The sequence below is a fragment of the Malurus melanocephalus genome, unplaced genomic scaffold (assembly GCF_030028575.1).
Source record: "Malurus melanocephalus ecotype Western Australia unplaced genomic scaffold, MMel_1.1 scaffold_12, whole genome shotgun sequence".
NCBI classification, from domain to species: domain Eukaryota; kingdom Metazoa; phylum Chordata; class Aves; order Passeriformes; family Maluridae; genus Malurus; species Malurus melanocephalus.
In genome coordinates, this window is record NW_026623244.1 from 3,084,255 (window position 1) to 3,101,783 (window position 17,529).

General features: G+C 61.9%; 4 protein-coding genes across 8 annotated transcripts; 2 read left to right on the plus strand and 2 right to left on the minus strand.

The window, feature by feature from the left end:
• Positions 1 to 78: 78 nt before the first annotated feature.
• MORN4 (MORN repeat containing 4) lies at positions 79 to 3,575 on the minus strand. Of its 4 annotated transcripts, none has more exons than XM_057380656.1 (5): positions 3,492 to 3,575; positions 1,888 to 1,985; positions 1,646 to 1,760; positions 1,451 to 1,560; positions 79 to 1,313 (listed from the first exon to the last, which is right to left on the minus strand). In XM_057380656.1, the coding sequence occupies exons 2-5, from the start codon at positions 1,952 to 1,954 to the stop codon at positions 1,165 to 1,167; spliced, it is 441 nt and encodes a 146-aa protein (XP_057236639.1). In that variant the 5' UTR covers positions 1,955 to 1,985; positions 3,492 to 3,575; the 3' UTR covers positions 79 to 1,164. The 4 variants fall into 4 exon arrangements, with proteins under 4 accessions (XP_057236639.1, XP_057236647.1, XP_057236620.1 ...); XM_057380664.1 differs by lacking the exon at positions 3,492 to 3,575 and adding an exon at positions 3,350 to 3,485; XM_057380637.1 differs by lacking the exon at positions 3,492 to 3,575 and adding an exon at positions 3,389 to 3,433.
• Positions 3,576 to 4,057: 482 nt separating this feature from the next.
• PI4K2A (phosphatidylinositol 4-kinase type 2 alpha) lies at positions 4,058 to 11,366 on the plus strand. Its single transcript, XM_057380558.1, has 9 exons — positions 4,058 to 4,503; positions 7,000 to 7,200; positions 7,450 to 7,581; positions 7,666 to 7,819; positions 8,382 to 8,443; positions 8,877 to 8,976; positions 9,225 to 9,358; positions 9,650 to 9,709; positions 9,846 to 11,366. The coding sequence occupies exons 1-9, from the start codon at positions 4,111 to 4,113 to the stop codon at positions 10,005 to 10,007; spliced, it is 1,398 nt and encodes a 465-aa protein (XP_057236541.1). The 5' UTR covers positions 4,058 to 4,110; the 3' UTR covers positions 10,008 to 11,366.
• A 992-nt stretch (positions 11,367 to 12,358) lies between these two features.
• On the minus strand, positions 12,359 to 13,182 carry AVPI1 (arginine vasopressin induced 1). 2 transcript variants are annotated; one of them, XM_057380598.1, is made up of 3 exons: positions 13,092 to 13,182; positions 12,503 to 12,797; positions 12,359 to 12,422 (listed from the first exon to the last, which is right to left on the minus strand). In XM_057380598.1, the coding sequence occupies exons 1-3, from the start codon at positions 13,180 to 13,182 to the stop codon at positions 12,392 to 12,394; spliced, it is 417 nt and encodes a 138-aa protein (XP_057236581.1). In that variant the 3' UTR covers positions 12,359 to 12,391. The 2 variants fall into 2 exon arrangements, with proteins under 2 accessions (XP_057236581.1, XP_057236574.1); XM_057380591.1 differs by having other exon boundaries at positions 12,503 to 13,182.
• Positions 13,183 to 13,758: 576 nt separating this feature from the next.
• On the plus strand, positions 13,759 to 17,527 carry MARVELD1 (MARVEL domain containing 1). The gene has a single exon (XM_057380624.1). It carries the CDS (start codon positions 13,759 to 13,761, stop codon positions 14,284 to 14,286), a length of 528 nt encoding a protein of 175 aa, XP_057236607.1. The 3' UTR covers positions 14,287 to 17,527.
• The last annotated feature ends 2 nt before the right edge of the window (positions 17,528 to 17,529 follow it).

Below are 17,529 nucleotides of genomic sequence, written 5' to 3' on the forward strand. Positions count from 1 at the left end.
TGTGTCTGCAGTCCTACCTGTGCAAGGTCCCCATGCCGTCCCTGCTCCCAGCACAAAAGACGTGACACAGGTGTTTGGCAACATGGTTTACTGAGCTGAGGCCYGTGCAGGCAGCAGCACAAGGCAGGGGCTGGCAAGGCACGGGACCCGGTGCAGGCAGACACTGGCAGGGAGGGCACGGCCCCTGCAGCCCGGCACTGGGCAGTGAGGGCTGCTGGGACCCTGTGCCACAGCCAGTCAGACTGCACCRGGGGTGAAGGTGAGCATGCAGCAGGGAGATGAAGGATGCATGTGGGGGCAAGAGGGGGAGCTGTGTGCCCCTTRCCTGCCCCTTCGCCATACCTCTATCCCCTCTCGCACTGCCCAGGCTCCTGCTCCAGCCCTGGCACCCCTCGCAGCCCTGCTCACGTCCCTCATTCCAGGCTCCAGCTGACCCTTCTACTTGCTCACCATTGCTATCATCRTCCAGCAGCGTGCAGCAGATGTGCCAGCTGAGCATTCCCCAGTCCCCCTTGGCGGGGATGCTGCTGCTGATGTCCCCAAGGCAGTGGGTGGGTGGATTGGCACAGGGATCAGGGGAACACAGCTCACTGGCTGGCCCTGAGAGCAGGCTGGGTTCTTTGGGGACACAATGTCACCCTACCCTGGGCATGCAGGGGTATGGCCAGTCACCCAGAGCTAAGGGTGAAGGCCACGGGGTGCCTGGGGTGCCCACCATGCCTCTGGACCAGGGCAGCAAAGTGAGCCAGGAGCCGACCCTCTGGGAGCACATGGACCAGTCAGCAGCTTCCAGCCAAGGCACCCTGGCAGTGGGGTCAGGGACCAGCCTCTGCCCCGCTGCTCCATCCTCTGCAGCTGGCTAGCAGCCCTAGTGGTCCACAGTCTTCCTGGGGGACAGAGGGGCCAAGCCCCTGTCACCCTGTCCTTCTGCTGCTCCAGCAGGTGCCAGGGCTACAGCCAGAAAGAGAAGGCACCAYGGCTGCCCCAGGGCACTTGGGTGGAGAGCGGAGGGTGCCATCCCCTCCAGCGGCAGGAGGACGCTTAGAGGGGATGAAGGGCAGGGGGGCACCCAGCAGTGCCACATCCCTTCTCCAGGGCCAGCAGCGCCAGCCAGTGCCCAAGTAGGGAGGTCCCTGCTCTGGTGGGAGGGGCTGCGGGGCACCATCATGCCGTCAGGCTGTGGGCAGACTTGGAGGCGCCCTGGGCCCTCTGGATGATGGCCGTGCACTTCTCCCGCCGCAGCAGCTTGTTGTTCTCAAAGAAACCCTCGTTGCGGGGCACGCCGTGGGAGCCATCGGGGAAAGTCAGGAGACCTGGGGAGGGGAGGGAAGGGTTGGAAGTGAAGAGGCACGGAGCTGCACCCACCAGGGATGGGGCCAAGGAAGGAGGGACAAAGGGGGAGATGCTGGGAGCGGCTGTGCTGAGCCTGCACCATGCCGTCAGCACTCACCGAAGCCATACACGCGCCCTCCTTTGAACTCGCCCTCAAAGGTCATGTTGTCACAGCGGGTGAAGACTCCAACACCATTGAACTTGCCCTGCACAAACTCCCCCTCGTACCTGTATGGGAGGATCTCCTGAGGCAGCAGCCCCCCAGAGCAAGTGGGAATGCCCAGGGAGGCGTACGCAGGAGTGCTGTGCTCACCTGGAGCCATCGGAGAAGGTGAGCACGCCACAGCCATGGAAGAGCCCGTTCTCAAAGTGCCCCACGTAAGCGGTGCCATCTGCAAACGTCAGCTGCCCGATGCCGTGCCTGCGACCTAYGTGAGAGTGAAATAGGCAGCACTGGACAGAGGTGAGACCTGCTCCAGTGTGGATCTGGACAGGGATGTGGGGTTTGTGTGTCCCGCAGCACAGGTGGCACCATCCCCTCCTGCCACATCTCACCTTCTTTCCACTCGCCACGGTACTCCTCCCCATTGGAGTAGGTGAAGGAGCCTTTGGTGAGSGTCATGGCAACAGCCTCCGGCACAGCAGGACAAGAGCTGGCAGGGAGAGGCACAGAGAGCTGCTGGATGTGGAGAGCAGCCCAGCTTGCCCAGAGCCCTTATACTCCTCTCAGCTTGCAGAGAGGCACCTGTCTGGCCTGGGGACAGCTCTGCTGGGGCATAGCGCAGATGAGGAGGTGACCCCAGGAGCACAGCTGCCCTGCCCAGGCTCTGAAACCCCAGCCGCCAGGTTCGGATTGCTGCCCGCCCCACTGCAGGGTTCAGGGAGATGTGAGCCCAGGGGGGTCACAGCCCTGTGAAATATGAGTGAGTGGCAGCAAGATGAGTGTGCAGGAGCTGGCTGCCTCCAGCATGAACCCCAGAGGTCTTGCTTGTGGGGTTTCCAGATMCAGCATTAAGAATGGGCAGACCTGGCTCACCCCCAGGGAGGAGTGGYAACTCCCCCTAAGGGGACAGCAGATATAGGATCCTGGGCCTTCAGGGCTTCAGGGCTTTGCTTGGCTACCCAGGGCTTGCAAACCTGCCTTGCCGACAGTAAGCAGCCCCTGAAGCCTTGCACAGAGCCCTGTCACGCAGCATGGCTCTCCCCAGCACACAGGGAAGGCACCAGCATGGAGACAGCCCSGCAGGTGGGCTGGGCGCTGCCTTTCCAGCAGCTGCCGGTGCGGCTCAGGCAGTGCCAGTGTCGGGAAGGGGCTCCCCCCATCCAAACGGAGTCCATCTGCCTACACGCGGCTGTGCATCACCCAAGAGCTGGGTGCTGAACATGGGAACCAACTGGGCACRGACTCAGGAGCACAACAAGAACTTGCCAGGGCTTTGTGTCCAGAGAAACGGCCCCAGCCAAGGTGAACAGCGACTGAACACTGCTCTCTGCCGATGGGAGGGACCGGGAGCGCATCGCTGGCTCCCATCCTRCAGCCTGCCCAGCCGTGCCAGGCGGAGCCGAGGGTGCTGCCAGGGGCTGTGAACTCGGCCAGCATGGCCTGTGGCACCTCACCCAGAGGACAGCACCCCACGAGCACTCCCTGCCCAGCAGCCGAACGCGCCCGCACCGGGCTCCCACCGCCCAGAGCCGGCACGCACCGCGCCCGCCGCAAGCAGGGGCAACGCGCCCAGCACAGCCCGAATCGCACGGGGGCCGAGGGGGGCACGGCCCCGCTGAGCACCGGGCAAASGCACGGACACCCCGCCCGTGCCACGCACCCACGGGGGATGCGCGCACACCGCACCTGGAGAGCGTGTGCGGGGGCGTGACCGCGCCCACGGCTGATGCACACACACGCCGATGTACCAAYATCCCATCGTGTTCCTGTCCCCACGGGTGACGCACCCACCCACCCGTGTGTCCGTGCACCCACACCCCGCCGTGYCCATGCACCCATGACTGATGCACCCACATCCCAGCGTGTTCATGCACCCGCGGCTGATATACGCACGCSGCACCACCGGGACATGCGTGGCGATGCTCGCGGGCCCGGTGCGTGCCCAGGAGCGGTGCGGACGGGCCGGGCGGCGCAGGGACCCGCGGCCCGCGCTCACCTGGCTCCGCGCTGTTCGCCTACACCGCTCCCCACCACGTCCCGCCGAGGGGCGGTGGCCGCCACCGCCCCTACCAGTACCCCGCCCCGCCGGGCGGTGCCACGCCGCCAGCGTCCATCCGCGCTCGCCGTTGGCTGTCTCCACGGCAACCGCTAGCAACGCGGCTGCTCATTGGCCAGCTTCGCAGCACGCCCCCGCCGGCCGCCATCTTTGTGTGGGGCAAGGCKGTCGCCACCGCGGGCGTGGCAGCAGAGGGGCGGTGCCCTCACCCTGCCGCCATCCTTGTGAAGGGCAGCGATGGGCACCAACAGTCCAGAGCGTCCATTTTTGTGTGGGGCACCGGCGCCAGCCGCCACGGCGGCGGCGTGCGGGTGGCGAACCGCCCACGGCCTCCCCGAGCGAGCGGTGCGAGGCGCGAGAGTCTCCGAACCGTCCCACCGGTATCATGGCCAGAGCCTGTCCCGCGATTCCCGCTGCAGCGGCCGGGCTGGGCGTGGCGCGGCTGGGGGCGGAGCAGCCATTGGGGTGCGGCGGGGGGCGGAGCAGCCCTCGGGGCGCCGTGACGCGGACGGAAGCGGAAGCGGTAGCGGCGGCACGGTGGGGCCGGGCGGGCGGCGCGATGGATGAGACGAGCCCGCTGGTGTCGCCGGAGAGGGCGCAGGGCCCCGACTACGGGCTGCCGGGGGGTGCCGTGCGCACCCTCCCGCCCGCCGCGCCGCCGCCCCCCTCCCCTCCCGGCTCTCCCGGTGGCCGCGACCGCGAGCGGCAGCCGCTGCTGGAGCGCGGAGCGCGGGGCCCGACAGCGGCGCAGGCCCAGGCGCAGGCCCAGGCGGCGGCGGCAGCGGCGGCGGCGGCGGCGGCAGCGGCGCAGCGGGAGCGCAACGACTTCCCCGAGGATCCCGAGTTCGCTGAGGTGGTGCGGCGGGCTGAGCTGGCCAGTGAGCGCGGCATCTTCCCCGAGCGCATCTCGCAGGGCTCCAGCGGCAGCTACTTCGTGAAGGACCCGCAGGGGGTGAGCTGGGCCCGGCCCCGCGGGGCTGACCCAGGGCTGCTGGCCCTGGAGGCCTGTGGGCTGAGCGATGCTGGCTGCGAGCGGAACGGTGGCGGGGAGGGCCGGCGGGTAGGAGTGGCCAGAGCAGCTGAGCTTCCCCGGGGAGAAGTGCAGTGGGACCAGCATCGAGAGTGCGGGGCAGCAGTGTCCAAATGCTGATTTAACCTCTTCTACTCGGAGAGGAAGGGCCACCCCCTCTCCCACGCCTGTGCATCAGCATCTGAGCTCAGTGACCCCAGCCCCAGGGCTGTGACKCTGTGGGCTGAGCTGGTTTTGGCTTGTTTTTGTTTAAAATTAATAAGATGTCTTCTCTGTGGCTGTGTGGTTGGTATAGTAGAGAMATGGAGCTGGTCTCCTATAGACTTGGTCAGCTATGTGGCAGCCATCTCTGTGCCACTGACTGGATGTGTGTGCAGCACAGGCTGKCTTGTCTTGTGACATGCTGCTCCCAGCTCAATTACTCGAGCTGTTGCTGCTTCCTGTGACTCCCTCGCCACGTGTGCACTGGGATGCTTCCAGGGAAGCAGGACTGAGCTCTGTGGTCTCTGATGTGTCCTAGTTTTTCTGCTCTGGGTGAAACCTGGCTCCTGGAATCTGTGATAGGCAGTTCCCAGCTGAGCTGATGGCGTGGCTTCATATACTACAGCCCTGCTCCCTCCTGTTCCTTCCTATTGCTYGATAGGAGACCTAGAGTGGGCAGGCAGATGAGCTCCCTGGGGATTGCAAGGGGGAGGCTGCCTGGCTGTAGGAGACCCGAGCTCAAGGACGTTTGCTGAAGCAGGAGTACAAGGAGCCAAAGTCTGTGTACTGCTGGCATTGTCACCTGGCAGATCCCCCAGACTATCCTGCTGTCAGCAAACCTTGTGTGTGATTGGTTTCTGTGGCTGCTGTCCAGGGTCACCAAAAATGTCCCACTGTTGGCGTGGGGGAGAGTGTGGCACATAGGTGGGCAGCAGGGGAAAAAACTCTCCTCTTTGACTATTTGCCTTGGGGCTACTGGGGCCTGAACTGTTGTGATCACATCCCTGGCAGCTGCTCCTCTGTGCTGCTCAGGCTCCCKGTGCCTTGCTGCTGGCACCAGGCAGACCTGTTTTCCCTGTCAGTGCTGCTCCCAGCACAAGTCTGTCTGGAAGGGGATGCTATGCTGCTAGGCCTCTGGTCTCTGCTTCCACACTGTCCCTGCCTGGCTGGGCCTTGCTGGACTGGTTCCATGGAGAACAGGGCTCTGTGCTGCCAGAGATCTTGACAGGCCTCTTTTCGGGCTTGTATCTGAGGATGTGTTGACAGTCTTGTGACAGTCGTGTGGGGCTGGTGCGGGGGATTTCCTTCCTGGTTGCTTAGGGGCAGTGGATCCACCATGTGATCTGGGCATGGCTCAAGTGATCCTGTTCCCGCAAACCCTTCCTCTGTCTTCCAAGTGGACAAAACCTTGGTTCTGCTTGCTCTGGGCTGGCTTTTGGCCCCTGACAGACTGAGGTTGCATTGAGGTTCCCTGCTTAGGTGCTGGGACTTATGTTCCACTTCCACATTCTGCCAGGAGCACAGTTTGGGGAAGTGCCACCCACTCAGGCCAGGGCTGGCACTAGCCATGGGAAGGAGGGCTGRTTGCGTGTGCTGCTGAGTCACCCCAGAGCAGGGGCTGCCAGCCCAGAGCTGCTGCACAGTTCCCCAGAGGTGCTTGACCTATGGTGACAGGTGCTCTTGCTTCTGTCCCAGTCCTTCTCTCATCTGTTTGGTGTGGCAGCACTGGCTCAGTGGTGGTGCAGTGCCCAGCACAAGGCTTCTGTGCYCTCTGTGGCAGTGGGGTACCTGCAGTGCTGTCCCCACTGTTGGGTCAGTGTTTGCTAGGCTGGATTGATGGGCTGGGAGTGCTGCTGGTACCAGCTGRTGGCCAGTTTGGAGCTGCCTGTGCCCTGTCATCCAGTGTACCCAGAGCACTGGCCCTTCTGCTGAGCCCCCCAGGTCAGAGCCTCCTGGCTCCTCRGGAGTCCTGCAGCTGCCCGGCTGTTATGGTTTTTTTCCTCTGGTCAGTTTGGGATCAGCTCTGTTCAATGGATTTTGGAGCCAAGACAGGGATTACTATCCCTGCCCCTCTGYTGTGTGGATGTAATGACCAATGATGAGCAGTAGCTCTCCCCAGCTAACCAAAGGTCGCTGGAATGAGACTGATGTGTTTACCAGGAGACTGCATCAGCAGGCATGTTTTTGGGTATAAAGGTCTCTGGGCAGCACCCTGCTCTTTTGGGATGGGGTACTGGCTGGAAAGAGGTCCTTCCCAACTCTGCCCACCTCCCTCTCAGGGGTTTTACCTGGTCCCAGAGGCTGATTATTATCCTAATGARGGGCAGTTCTGGACCTGTTGCTTAGTGTCCACACTGTGGGCTGGCTCAAGGGCTGGGGGACGTGTTCCAGCTCTGCCAACTGCCTGGACTCAGCCCTCTTCTCTCCCACTKACAGAAAATCATTGGTGTCTTCAAGCCCAAGAATGAGGAGCCATATGGGCAGCTGAATCCCAAGTGGACCAAGTGGCTGCAGAAGTTGTGCTGCCCATGCTGCTTTGGAAGAGACTGCCTTGTCCTGAACCAGGGCTACCTGTCAGAGGCGGGTGCCAGCCTGGTAGATCAGAAACTGGAACTCAACATTGTTCCCCGCACAAAGGTGAGGGGACAGCTGCTGGGGTCTTGTTCTGGGGAGACTTTTGTGTGTTCCACACAGCTCTGCTTGCCCCTTGTCTTGTGGCACTGCTGACTTAGGAGACTGAGTGCTCTAGACCAAGACTGTTYCTGCTCAGACCAAGGGGATCCTTGTGCTGGGCAGAGCTGTGGGAAATGCTGTGTCTTTGTTTCATCAGGCAGTCCCGTGACTTGCCAGAGGCCCTTGTTGATGTCTGCACTCATGTCCCTCCAGGTGGTGTATCTGGCCAGCGAAACCTTTAACTACAGTGCCATTGACAGGGTGAAGTCTCGAGGAAAGAGGCTCGCCCTGGAGAAGGTGCCGAAAGTCGGCCAGCGCTTCAACCGCATTGGTCTGCCACCCAAGGTAGGGCTGCCAGCCTCCTTGCCTGCCTGTTGGCACCTTCCCAGCCTCTGTGGCCTTCTGTGATGCAGCCTGTCCTTGCTTCAGGTGGGCTCCTTCCAGCTCTTTGTGGAAGGCTACAAGGATGCAGACTACTGGCTGCGGCGCTTTGAAGCCGAGCCGCTTCCGGAGAACACTAATCGGCAGCTGCTGCTGCAGTTCGAGCGGCTGGTGGTGCTGGATTACATCATCAGGAACACAGGTAGGGCCAGCTGCCTGGCATTGGATGCTCCCTGCTCCTTCCTGTCCTACCATGCTGTAGGGTCCTAGTGGCTTTTCACAGTGCCCAAAATTCCTCTCCCCTTGGTTGCTGCCAGATGACATCTTCCTCTAGGCAGAATGCAGCTGCTGGCTGCTCACCATCTGAGGCTCTGGTTGCTGGTCTGTGTTCTGGCAGATCTCGGTCTATCACAGTGCTCTGGTGAAAGTTTGCCAACTGTGAGGATCCAGGGACATCCAAAATCCAGCACCTCACTGTGCCCCTCTATCCTATCCCACACTGAGTTTCTGCCAGGCTGAGGTTGCACTCTGAGGCTTGCAGGTTGGAGCTCTCAGGAGCTGGCAATATGTGGACCTCTAGGCCTGGCTGTGAGGGGGTTGATGTTGCTYCCCATGCCTGTAGCAAACTTAAGGGGTCTGGGGTAGAATTTGGGCCTAAAGTGTGTCTGTCTGTCTCACTTCTGGGTCAGAGAAGGAATAGTCTTCTGCCCACCATGGTGCAGGGAGGCCCTGGGGCTGACAAAGCTGGTTTTATCTTCCTGCAGATCGGGGCAATGACAACTGGCTCATCAAGTATGACTGTCCCCTGGATAGCGCAGGTGTGCGGGTGAGTGGCTGCTCCTGGACAGGACCTACACAGCAGCTCTGCTTCTGAAAGCTGCCTGCTTGGGAGATGGGACAGGAATTTCCCATCTAGCTTGAGTTTTCAAATGTGTGGAGGCTTGATCTTGTCTCCTGAGCCATTTGTTACSCTTTGTGTTGGTAGTTTGTGGCCTAGTGGGACTTCATGGGGGAAACTGGTGTGCTGGAYCTGTGTATCTTTGGAGCGAGGCCCTGGGGGGAAACAGCTTTGTCCCTCTTCCYACCCAAAGCAGACAGTGTTTCCCTGGGGTCAAGGGAAACAAGGGGTCATGCTACAGGCAAGCAGCTGCTGTGCCTCTGTGTAGTTAGGGCAGAGATCCTGATAGCCAGGCAGCAGGGAGGAGAGGGACTGTTCCTGCTGGGAGGACCTCCCTGTGACGTGCTTTACTTCCTTCCAGGACAGCGACTGGGTGGTGGTGAAGGAGCCCATCATCAAACTGGCTGCTATAGACAATGGTTTGGCCTTTCCCTTGAAACACCCGGACTCCTGGAGAGCATGTGAGTCCCTCGGGCTATGCCATGGCAAGCCATACAACTCCTTGCTTGGGCATCTTCCTCAAGCGCTTTAGAGGAGGGGCTAGGGTTGTACCCCTGTAACTTCTGGGTTCATGGGCAGCTCCCCAGCAGGGACTGTAGAAGGCGGATGCTGGACCTTGTGTCCGAGATGCAGGGAATCTAGCACCCAGAGGCATGTGGCACCATGCTTTGCTTTCCCAAGTTCTAATGTCTCCTGCTTCTTCCCACAGATCCATTTTACTGGGCATGGCTGCCCCAGGCCAAAATCCCCTTTTCACAGGAGATCAAGGACCTGATTCTTCCCAAGATCTCAGACCCCAACTTTGTCAAGGACCTGGAGGAAGATCTGTATGAGCTCTTCAAGGTGAGCTGGGGSAGTGGGTGAAAATGATGTGGGAGGAGGAAAAGAGGGAGTGGTGTTGACAAGCGAGCTCTCTATCAAGGCTGTAGGGGTACAAAGGTGGTCGAGCTCCTGACAATTTCTGGGCTCGGGCACAGCAGGGTTGTCCTTCTTCTGRAGGCTGAAGATTGAATGTGGAGAGAAACAGGAAACCCATGGGACAGGACAGGAGAAGGTGCTTGGGGAATAGGCATCTTGTGCAGGGCATGAAGCAGTGGGTGGATCCCACTGTGTTCTTTGCTCTCTCTCTTGCAGAAAGACCCTGGCTTTGACAGGGGACAGTTTCACAAGCAGATTGCTGTCATGAGAGGCCAGGTAAGCTGTGCACGGGGAAGACAGATGGGTGAGTTGTGAAGCCTCGTCCTGCCTGTGTAACAGGAAGGTTGCTGGAGTGGATGCTCTCTGTTGCTCTGGCGGGGCAGCTCAGGCATTGCTCTGTTGTGCCATACAGATCCTGAACCTGACTCAGGCATTGAAAGATGGGAAGAGTCCACTGCACCTGGTTCAGATGCCACCYGTGATTGTGGAAACGGCGCGTTCCCACCAGCGCTCCGCCAGTGAGTCCTACACGCAGAGCTTCCAGAGCCGGAAGCCTTTCTTCTCATGGTGGTAGCTGTGGGAGCCATGGGCAGGGCTTGGCCACCTCGGACTAGCACTGCAAGAGGAGCTGGGCCACTGCTGGCTCCTGTGGCTGGGACTTGACCTTCAGGGTAGAGCRAGCAGGTGCGGCTGGAGGAACCTGCGGCTGAACTGGAGGAGCTAGGCAGATTGGGCATGGTCCCTTCCCAGCTCCATTGGAGCTTGGTGCCCTGCCTGGGGCAGAGGCCAGGGGGAGGTGTGGGAATCTGCCAGGAACTGTGGCATGGCTGGGACCCTACCCCTGCCTCCCTTCCTTGGCCTGCATGCGGTTCTGAGCACCCCTGCTTGGGGCTGGGATGAACAGGCTGCCTGAGCCAGGATCCGTCCAGCCCTTTACACCAGCCACTGGCCCTTTTTCTTCCCCACCATGCCAGCTGCCAGACTGGGAAGGCCTTTAGCAGGTGATACTCCCTCCATTTCCCTGAGGGTGTGCTGTACTCCTACACTGTCCCTCTACTGCCCCAACCCCGTGCACGCTGCTTTCCTCAGGGGGAGTTCCTGCTGCCCACTGGTGTAGTGGGGACCGCAATGAACGGCTGTTCTCTAGAGGCTCGAGGAGGGGACATAAGAGGGACAACACATGGGWCTGGCTTGCGTGAAGTTGGACACTAAGGGGGAGAAGGTGCTGGCTTGTCCCTGTGAAGAGCAGGTGGCTTTGCAGAGCTCTCCCATGGGAGGTCTCTGCTTCTGCCCCAGTCCATTTCTTCTGCCAGGTCTCCACGGCTGCTCTTGCTTGACTTCTTCCCCTCTCCCAGCAAGCTCCCTGGCTGCTGTGCAGCCAGCATGATGCCAGCCTTGTCTGTGCCTAGAGACCCCCTTGAGGGGCAGAGGCTGCCAGGGAAGGGCCAGAGGGGCTCTTTTGCCACATGGGTGGGAGCACTGAAGGACTAGCATGGAGTCCTGGCTGCCTTGGAGCTGACAATCTTGCAGGCCTGCTGTGGGTGGGGGAGGCAGGGAGCCCCTCTCTCACCAGCAGCTGCTGAGCTTGTGTTGTATAAAACAGTGCCAGGGCTGCTGCCTGTACCTGCTTGCCTTGAGCTGTGGCTTCTCAGGCCTCTGGGGGAAGTTGGTGTTGGGGCTTGCTGTCCTGTTAGCCCATCTTTGGGGAGTGAGGGGAGGATGAAGGCAGGTTGGGGCTCTGCTGCTTGAGCCTGGGAGCGCAGAGCMGCTGCTCTGTCTCCTGCAATGGAAAGTGGGCTCAGCACTGGCTGTGTAAGCACAGAGGGGGTAGCAGTGGAGATCCCAGCTTCCCAGCCAGGCCCAGCTGCATTTGACTGACCCAAAATGTATTGTTCTAATGCACTGTAGAAATGTATGTAATGTATTTAAACCATGCAACTGTCTGAATAACAGAGCTGCCATTCAGCGTGGCTACATCTGCGCCTCTGCAGCACCCTAGAGCAGGTTTGAGGTCCTTGGCCCATGGCTGATATCCATATGTACCTGTACAGGGATGCACTGGCCTCCTGCAACTGGAACTGCTGCAGGACAGTCCCTTTCCATGCTGGGCATTGAGGGCAACCAGCTGCCCAGGCTGTCCCTTGGCATCCTGTGCAGGTCCTKCTCCAGCCTCTCCTGGGCCCAGTGGCTCTCGGAAAGTGAGCTCTGGAGGCTGGTGATGAGGTTGCCCAGCTGGTGCTTCTTGAAGTGGCCACATTCAGACTGCAGGGCTGCTTCCTGCAGCTGCTTCTCCTCCTTCAGACACAGGACCATGGCCTGGAGCTCTGCTCTTTTGGCAGCGAGGCACCTTCTGCTTCAGCTCCTTCAGCTTAAAAATATCCCCCATGACGTCTCCGTTCTCCTGGGCACTGCACTCCTYTGGCTTGGCCAGCTTCCAGCAGAGAAATCTTTACCTGGAGAAACTCGATTTTCTCTTCCATGCATTCCTTCACCTGAAGGGGGCAGCATGTAGCTTGTTCTCCAGTTGCCCTGTGACTGTGCCAGGGCWCTTATGTATGAATGACTGCACTGGAAGAGATTGCCCAGAGAGCCTGTGGGGTCTCCCTCACAGAAGATATTCAAGAACCATCTGGAAGCGATCCTGTGTCATCTGCTCTAAGATGACCCTGCTTAAGCAGGGAGGTGGGACCAAATGACCCACCGTGGTCTGTTCCAACCTGACCCGTGGTGTGGGCCTGTTCCCCTTGCACGGGGTGCCATACAACATCCATGATTCTCCCACTGGGGGAAGGCCAGGAATGGGCAGGACACAACAAGAGCCTCACCCAGCCACCACTGTCCACCCTTTATTAACCATTCATTGCACTCTGCCCAGTACACTTAGTGTCCTTGGAGAGCTGCTCTCCGTGCTCCAACCGCTCAGCACAGCAACATGGACCCCGAGACCGTCTTGGCCCCTCAGTTACCCTCCAGCTCCTTCTCCACGATCCTACGGGGAAAAAGTGTATGTTAAGGAGGTGGCCCGGCCGCRCTTGYCCCGGTTGTCCCGCAGCCCCGGGCSGCACCTACCGAAGGTGTTCAAAACGCCGTAGCGCTGCCATCCCGCTGCCGGGCTGGGCTGTTCGCCGTCGCCGGAGCCGCCGCAGGGCCCTCGCCATGCGCCGCTGGCCTGCGTACCGCCAGACGAGGCGGGCGCGCTCCTCGGGCCGCTCGGCCCCGCCGCTCCGGAACAGGCTCCGCAGCTCCAGCAGCCCCACGCCCTGGAAGATGTTGGCCGAGGCCCGCTTACGGCCGCGGGCTGCAGGCGCCGCCCGTCCCGGAGAGTCGTTCACTACCGAGGCCGGCGTGCCCATGGCCCTGGCCGCTACGGACACCGAACAGTCGGCGTCAGGCTCCGRTCTCGCCGCCCGGTCCTGTCTGCCGCCCCCGGGATCCGGCGCCGTTGCCCAGTGGGGAAGTGGGGGCGCCGGGGGAAGGGCGGTCCGGGACGCCGGGCAGGGGGCCAGCGGTGCGGGCGGGGCCACCCGGGAACGCGGGAGACGCCCCGGCTCGGGCCGGCGCGCGCAAGTCCGGTCCCGCCCTGCTCGGGGCGCCGGGCCCCGCCGTGACCCACTTTTGCTCCGACGCCGCTCCGCGTCCCCCGGCCTCTCGCACAGACCTGGCGGTGGCCGCTCCGCCTGGTGCCCGCTGTGTTCCCGCACTCGCTTGGCGCCACCGCACCGGGGTCCCGCCACAGCAAAGCGTCCCATTGATGCGCTCTGCGCSCGCCGCCGCGCCCTGTCGCCAATCCCCGCCCGCCTCCCGCGGCCCGGACCAATCTGCGCCGRGGGGCGCGGCTGCGCCGCTGCATTGTGGAGGCCACGTGGCGCAGGTGGCGTCACGGGTGGGGTCAGAGACCCCGCCCCTGGGCGGGGCCAGGGCGTGCATCACTCCGAGGGGTATCCCGAATGACGTAAGGGGAACCCCCGCACGCGCCCCCCGCCGGCCGTCCCTGTGCGCTGTCCCCGGGCCCCGCCACCGGCATCGGTCACCGTCTCCCACCCCGTCCCGCCGCCCCTCGCCCCTCGCGTTGTCGACTGCCCCGGCGGCGGCAGGACGGGAGGGGCGCGGCGGTCCCTGCCCGACGGATCATCCGCGCCSGCCCTCGGGTGTCCGATGGGCTGGCGGGAGGTGCGGCGGGGCGCGGAGACGGGGCGGGGAGAAAAGGAGAGAGGCCCCGCGCGGGGAGGACCGCTAAGTGCCAGATGTTTGGCAACGGTCAAGGAGGAAGTCGCTGCCGGCCCTGAGTCCCGCCCGAGCCGCGCCGGAGCAGGCAGGGCCGCGCCATGGCCCGCACGGCTCCCCCGACAGTGCCGCCGCCCCCGGGGCCGCCCGCCCGCGGCTCCCTCAGCCTCCATCGCGCCTACCTGCGGAGCCCGCTGGGCCTGCTACGCCTGGGGCAGCTGGCGCTGGGCGCTGCCTTCTGGGTGACGGTAGCGGCTCATAAGTACGAAGGGGCGGCCCACTTCGCTCTCTTTGCCGCTGTCTTGGTCTGGCTCCTCACCCTGGCGCTCTTCGGGCTGAGCCTGCTGGGGCGCTGGRAGCTGGTGCCCTGGTTGGGCTCCCGCTGGCTCCTCACCAACCTGGTGCACGACCTGGCACTGGGTGTGGGGCTCTACGCAGCTGCCACTGGCATCATGGGTCACAAGGCCAAGCAGAGAAGCTTTTGCAACCTGCCGGGCTACAGCCAGCACTGCCTCTACAGTGCCTACCTGAGCGCCTCCATCTGCGGGGGCATCACTGCCTGCCTGTACCTCTTCTCTGGGCTCTATTGCCTGTCACGACGTTGCCAGGACCAGCGAGACATCATCTGAGATCCTGTGCTACTTGGCTCCCCTTCTCAGCCGCAGACAGAGCACAGCCCATTTTTGGGGTGAAATGACCCTGCTGCCCCATCCCCTCCTGGCTGACTGCACTGCAATTCCTCCAGAGACTCCTGCACAGACAGATGGATAGACAGAGGCCTTCATCGAGCACGGCTTCCCCTGCAACGCACCGAGACAGCATGGACACCCAGCCACTGCACAGGCCCTTCTCCCACCCCTGGACAGACGTAGGCTACTGCAAGTGGAAGGACTCAAATGGAGAGCCCCTAAGAAGGATACTAATCTTTGGGAGCSCCCCTAGGACTCCAGCCAAACTCCCCTGCCCCTGGTCTTGCAGATGCTGCATGCTCAGGTGGGTGCTGACCTGTCTCTGGGGTGGAGGGGGACTGGCCTGGGGGAGCTGAGCTGGGGGCAGCAGTGCCCAGTGGAGTTGGATGTGCATTAGCCCCTCTGACSTGCTGGCAGTCCCTTTTCACCATTCCAGCTGTGTGGCGCCTCCACAATTCCCTAAGGGAGGCTCTGAACTTGGCTTGCGTAGTCTGGGCCCCTCCTTCTGTCTGGTCTGAAAACATCCTTCATCTTACTGGAGCCCCACAAGGCTCATCCCCTCCCTGCCCTGCACACTGTGGGTGTGGAGAAACCCAGGTACTGCACAGCCAGATCCAGCATCACCCCAGTCCAGTTTGGGGATTGAGCAGGGCAGCGAGGCCTCCATTGCTGCAGAACAAGGGGAAGGGCAAGTGGAGCTGTAACCTGGTCTGTGACCCTGGGCAGGGGGTAAATTCTTCCAGTCTTGGAGTTTGTACAGTTCTGGGATGGRGCCAGGTGCCCCTGGGGTTGAGGGGAGCCAGTCATGGGGTTGTTCTCTCCTGTTATCCTGCAGAGAGGTTTGTGGCTGCAAGCCACCCAAAGCCACTGAACCAGCTCTGGGGCCAGGCTGCTCCAAAAGGGACAGAAGCGGCCTCACTGATGGTTCTGGAGACCAGCCTGCAGCCCTGCCTGTCTCTGCCGCACTTGGTTTATCATCCTGGAAAATTCTCATCTCTGGACTCTGTGGGACTGGGCAGTGCCTGGAGACTGTGGTGAGGTGGAAGGAAAGGGTAAGCATTGCAGCATGGCAGTGCAAGGCTGTGCTGGCACGCTGGCCATGGGGAAGCTGGGGCCAGGCATTGTGGGAGCACAGCCTGTYTTGGAGAACAGAAGAGGACACTGGCACTGGAGCCAGCCCAGCCCTGGATCAGCCTCCACAGCCCACCAGGTGCCAAGCCCTGATGAGGTCATGTAGGGCTTACTAGAGAAATGGGCAGCCAGAGGCAGAATTTTTGGAGCACCATCACAYTAGGGCTGCCCTGCCACAAGTCTTCCTCACCCTGCCTGGAGGCAGGTCCTTTCTGTTGTTCCTGKTGCAAGGGAGGGTCTGCTGCAGTCTCTGTGTGGACTCAGATTAGTGAGACTGGTGTCCCCAGCAGCTGGCCACAGGCTCTGGCTGTTGCCTGGGATTCCCTGGAACTTTTTTTGAGGTGGAGAGTAGCAGCCATGATCCCCCTGGGGCCTTGAAGGGGTCTGGGATTGGTACTGGGTCACCACTTCCATCGTGAAGTGCTGTCCCAGTGGATACCCCATCATGTTCAGTGGCCCTGCCAACCCCCAGGCCCCTTCCCTGGGTGGAATGTGCTGTCTTTGCCCTGTGTCAGGGCTGGTCCCTGACACCACCTGCCTCTGCCCACTCTTGTGCAGCCCTTGGCCCAGGCTGTCCAAAATGCTCTCGGTGCTTCTGCCACCACAAGTGCCTTCCCAGGCTTTCTGCAGCCCTGTCTGTCCCACCAGCTCTATCCCTCCTACAGCCTCCTTTCAGGTGCCAATGGATTCACCTTCCAAATAAAGCAGCGTTGGCACTCACTGGGTGTCTGGGGCTTTGTGCTGGGGATGGGTCCTGTTGGGTATGAGGTCTGAGCTGAGATCACACTGAGGTCTGTAGCCCTGCATCCTTGGGCCTCCTGGCTTGGAGCCTCTGGCCATGGTCACAAAGTCCTGGGGTGTTCTGGGGTCACAAAAAGGCTCCTGTTGCTGAGCCACTGCTCTCTCTGCTATAGAGGCTTAAGCCTCTACCCTTGGGGACAGGGGCCATCCCTGGCCCTGCTGCCTCTCCAGAAGCAGGGCACAGCCTGATGCTCACATGTGGCTTCCAACACAGCAGAGGGTGGCCAAGTCCCCAAGGCTCTGCGGCTGCAGGGTGCACTGAGGACAGGATGTAGTTGCATTCCTAAGGGCTTCCTCACTCCAGGCTGAAAGGGCCCTCTGTCCAGAGGTCAGGGCACTGCTGGGCAGTCATGTACACACTGACTGGCCCTTGCGGGGGTCAGGGGCCAATGGAGGGCTGCCAGCATCTCCCAGGACTGGCTCCAGCTCAGGAATGCACTCTTGGGACAGAGTCTTGGACCTAGACATGCAGCTGGAGTGTCACTGGGTCCCCAGCCTTCTGCCCATGGGACTCACGCCCTGTTCATCAGAGGCTGCAGGCAGCCGGCAGCAGCACTGAGCCCTCATTGTCCAAGAGCCAGCATAGGGTTATAATAAGGTTCTAACTTTTGGCATCAGATGAAGCCCAGGATCCCCAGAGCATCCCTGAGCGCCATTATCCCTGCTSTACTGCAAGCACTTGTCGGGACAGCCCATGGTGCCCAGAGCGGGGGGAGCAGGGCTGCAGGCTGCTAGGCAGGGCAGTGCCAATGCACCCAGGGCTCGACTGCTTTGGGGGCGTGGAGGRCCAGCGACTGAGCTGCCAGCCACGCTCACAGGGCTGTGGGGAACTTGCTGCTCCCTTTTAGGGACTCCGGGTGTGGGGCTGCCCTCTGCTCTCTCGGAGAGAGGTGGCACAGCAACGGGCTCATGGGGACAAACCGACTGTGCCACAAAGCTGCATGGTTGCAGGCCATGCCGAGACCCAGACTGGGACTGAGCCCTGAACCAGGATTAGACCCGGATCAGCGTCAAGCCCTGGACTGGGAGCGGAACCAGGCTGTGACCGAACCCTACACCAGAGCAGACCCGAATCGGGACCGGGCCGGGACGCTGAACAACCCCGAGCCACCTGTCTAGACCGGGCCCACCAAGACTCGGCCTCGAGCCTGACGCCCAGAGCGGCCGCAGGACCCAGCCGGGAGCCTGGCACCGACGGCGGGCGGAGCCGGGCAGCCCGGGAACGGCGCGGCGGCACCGAGAGCGGCCCGA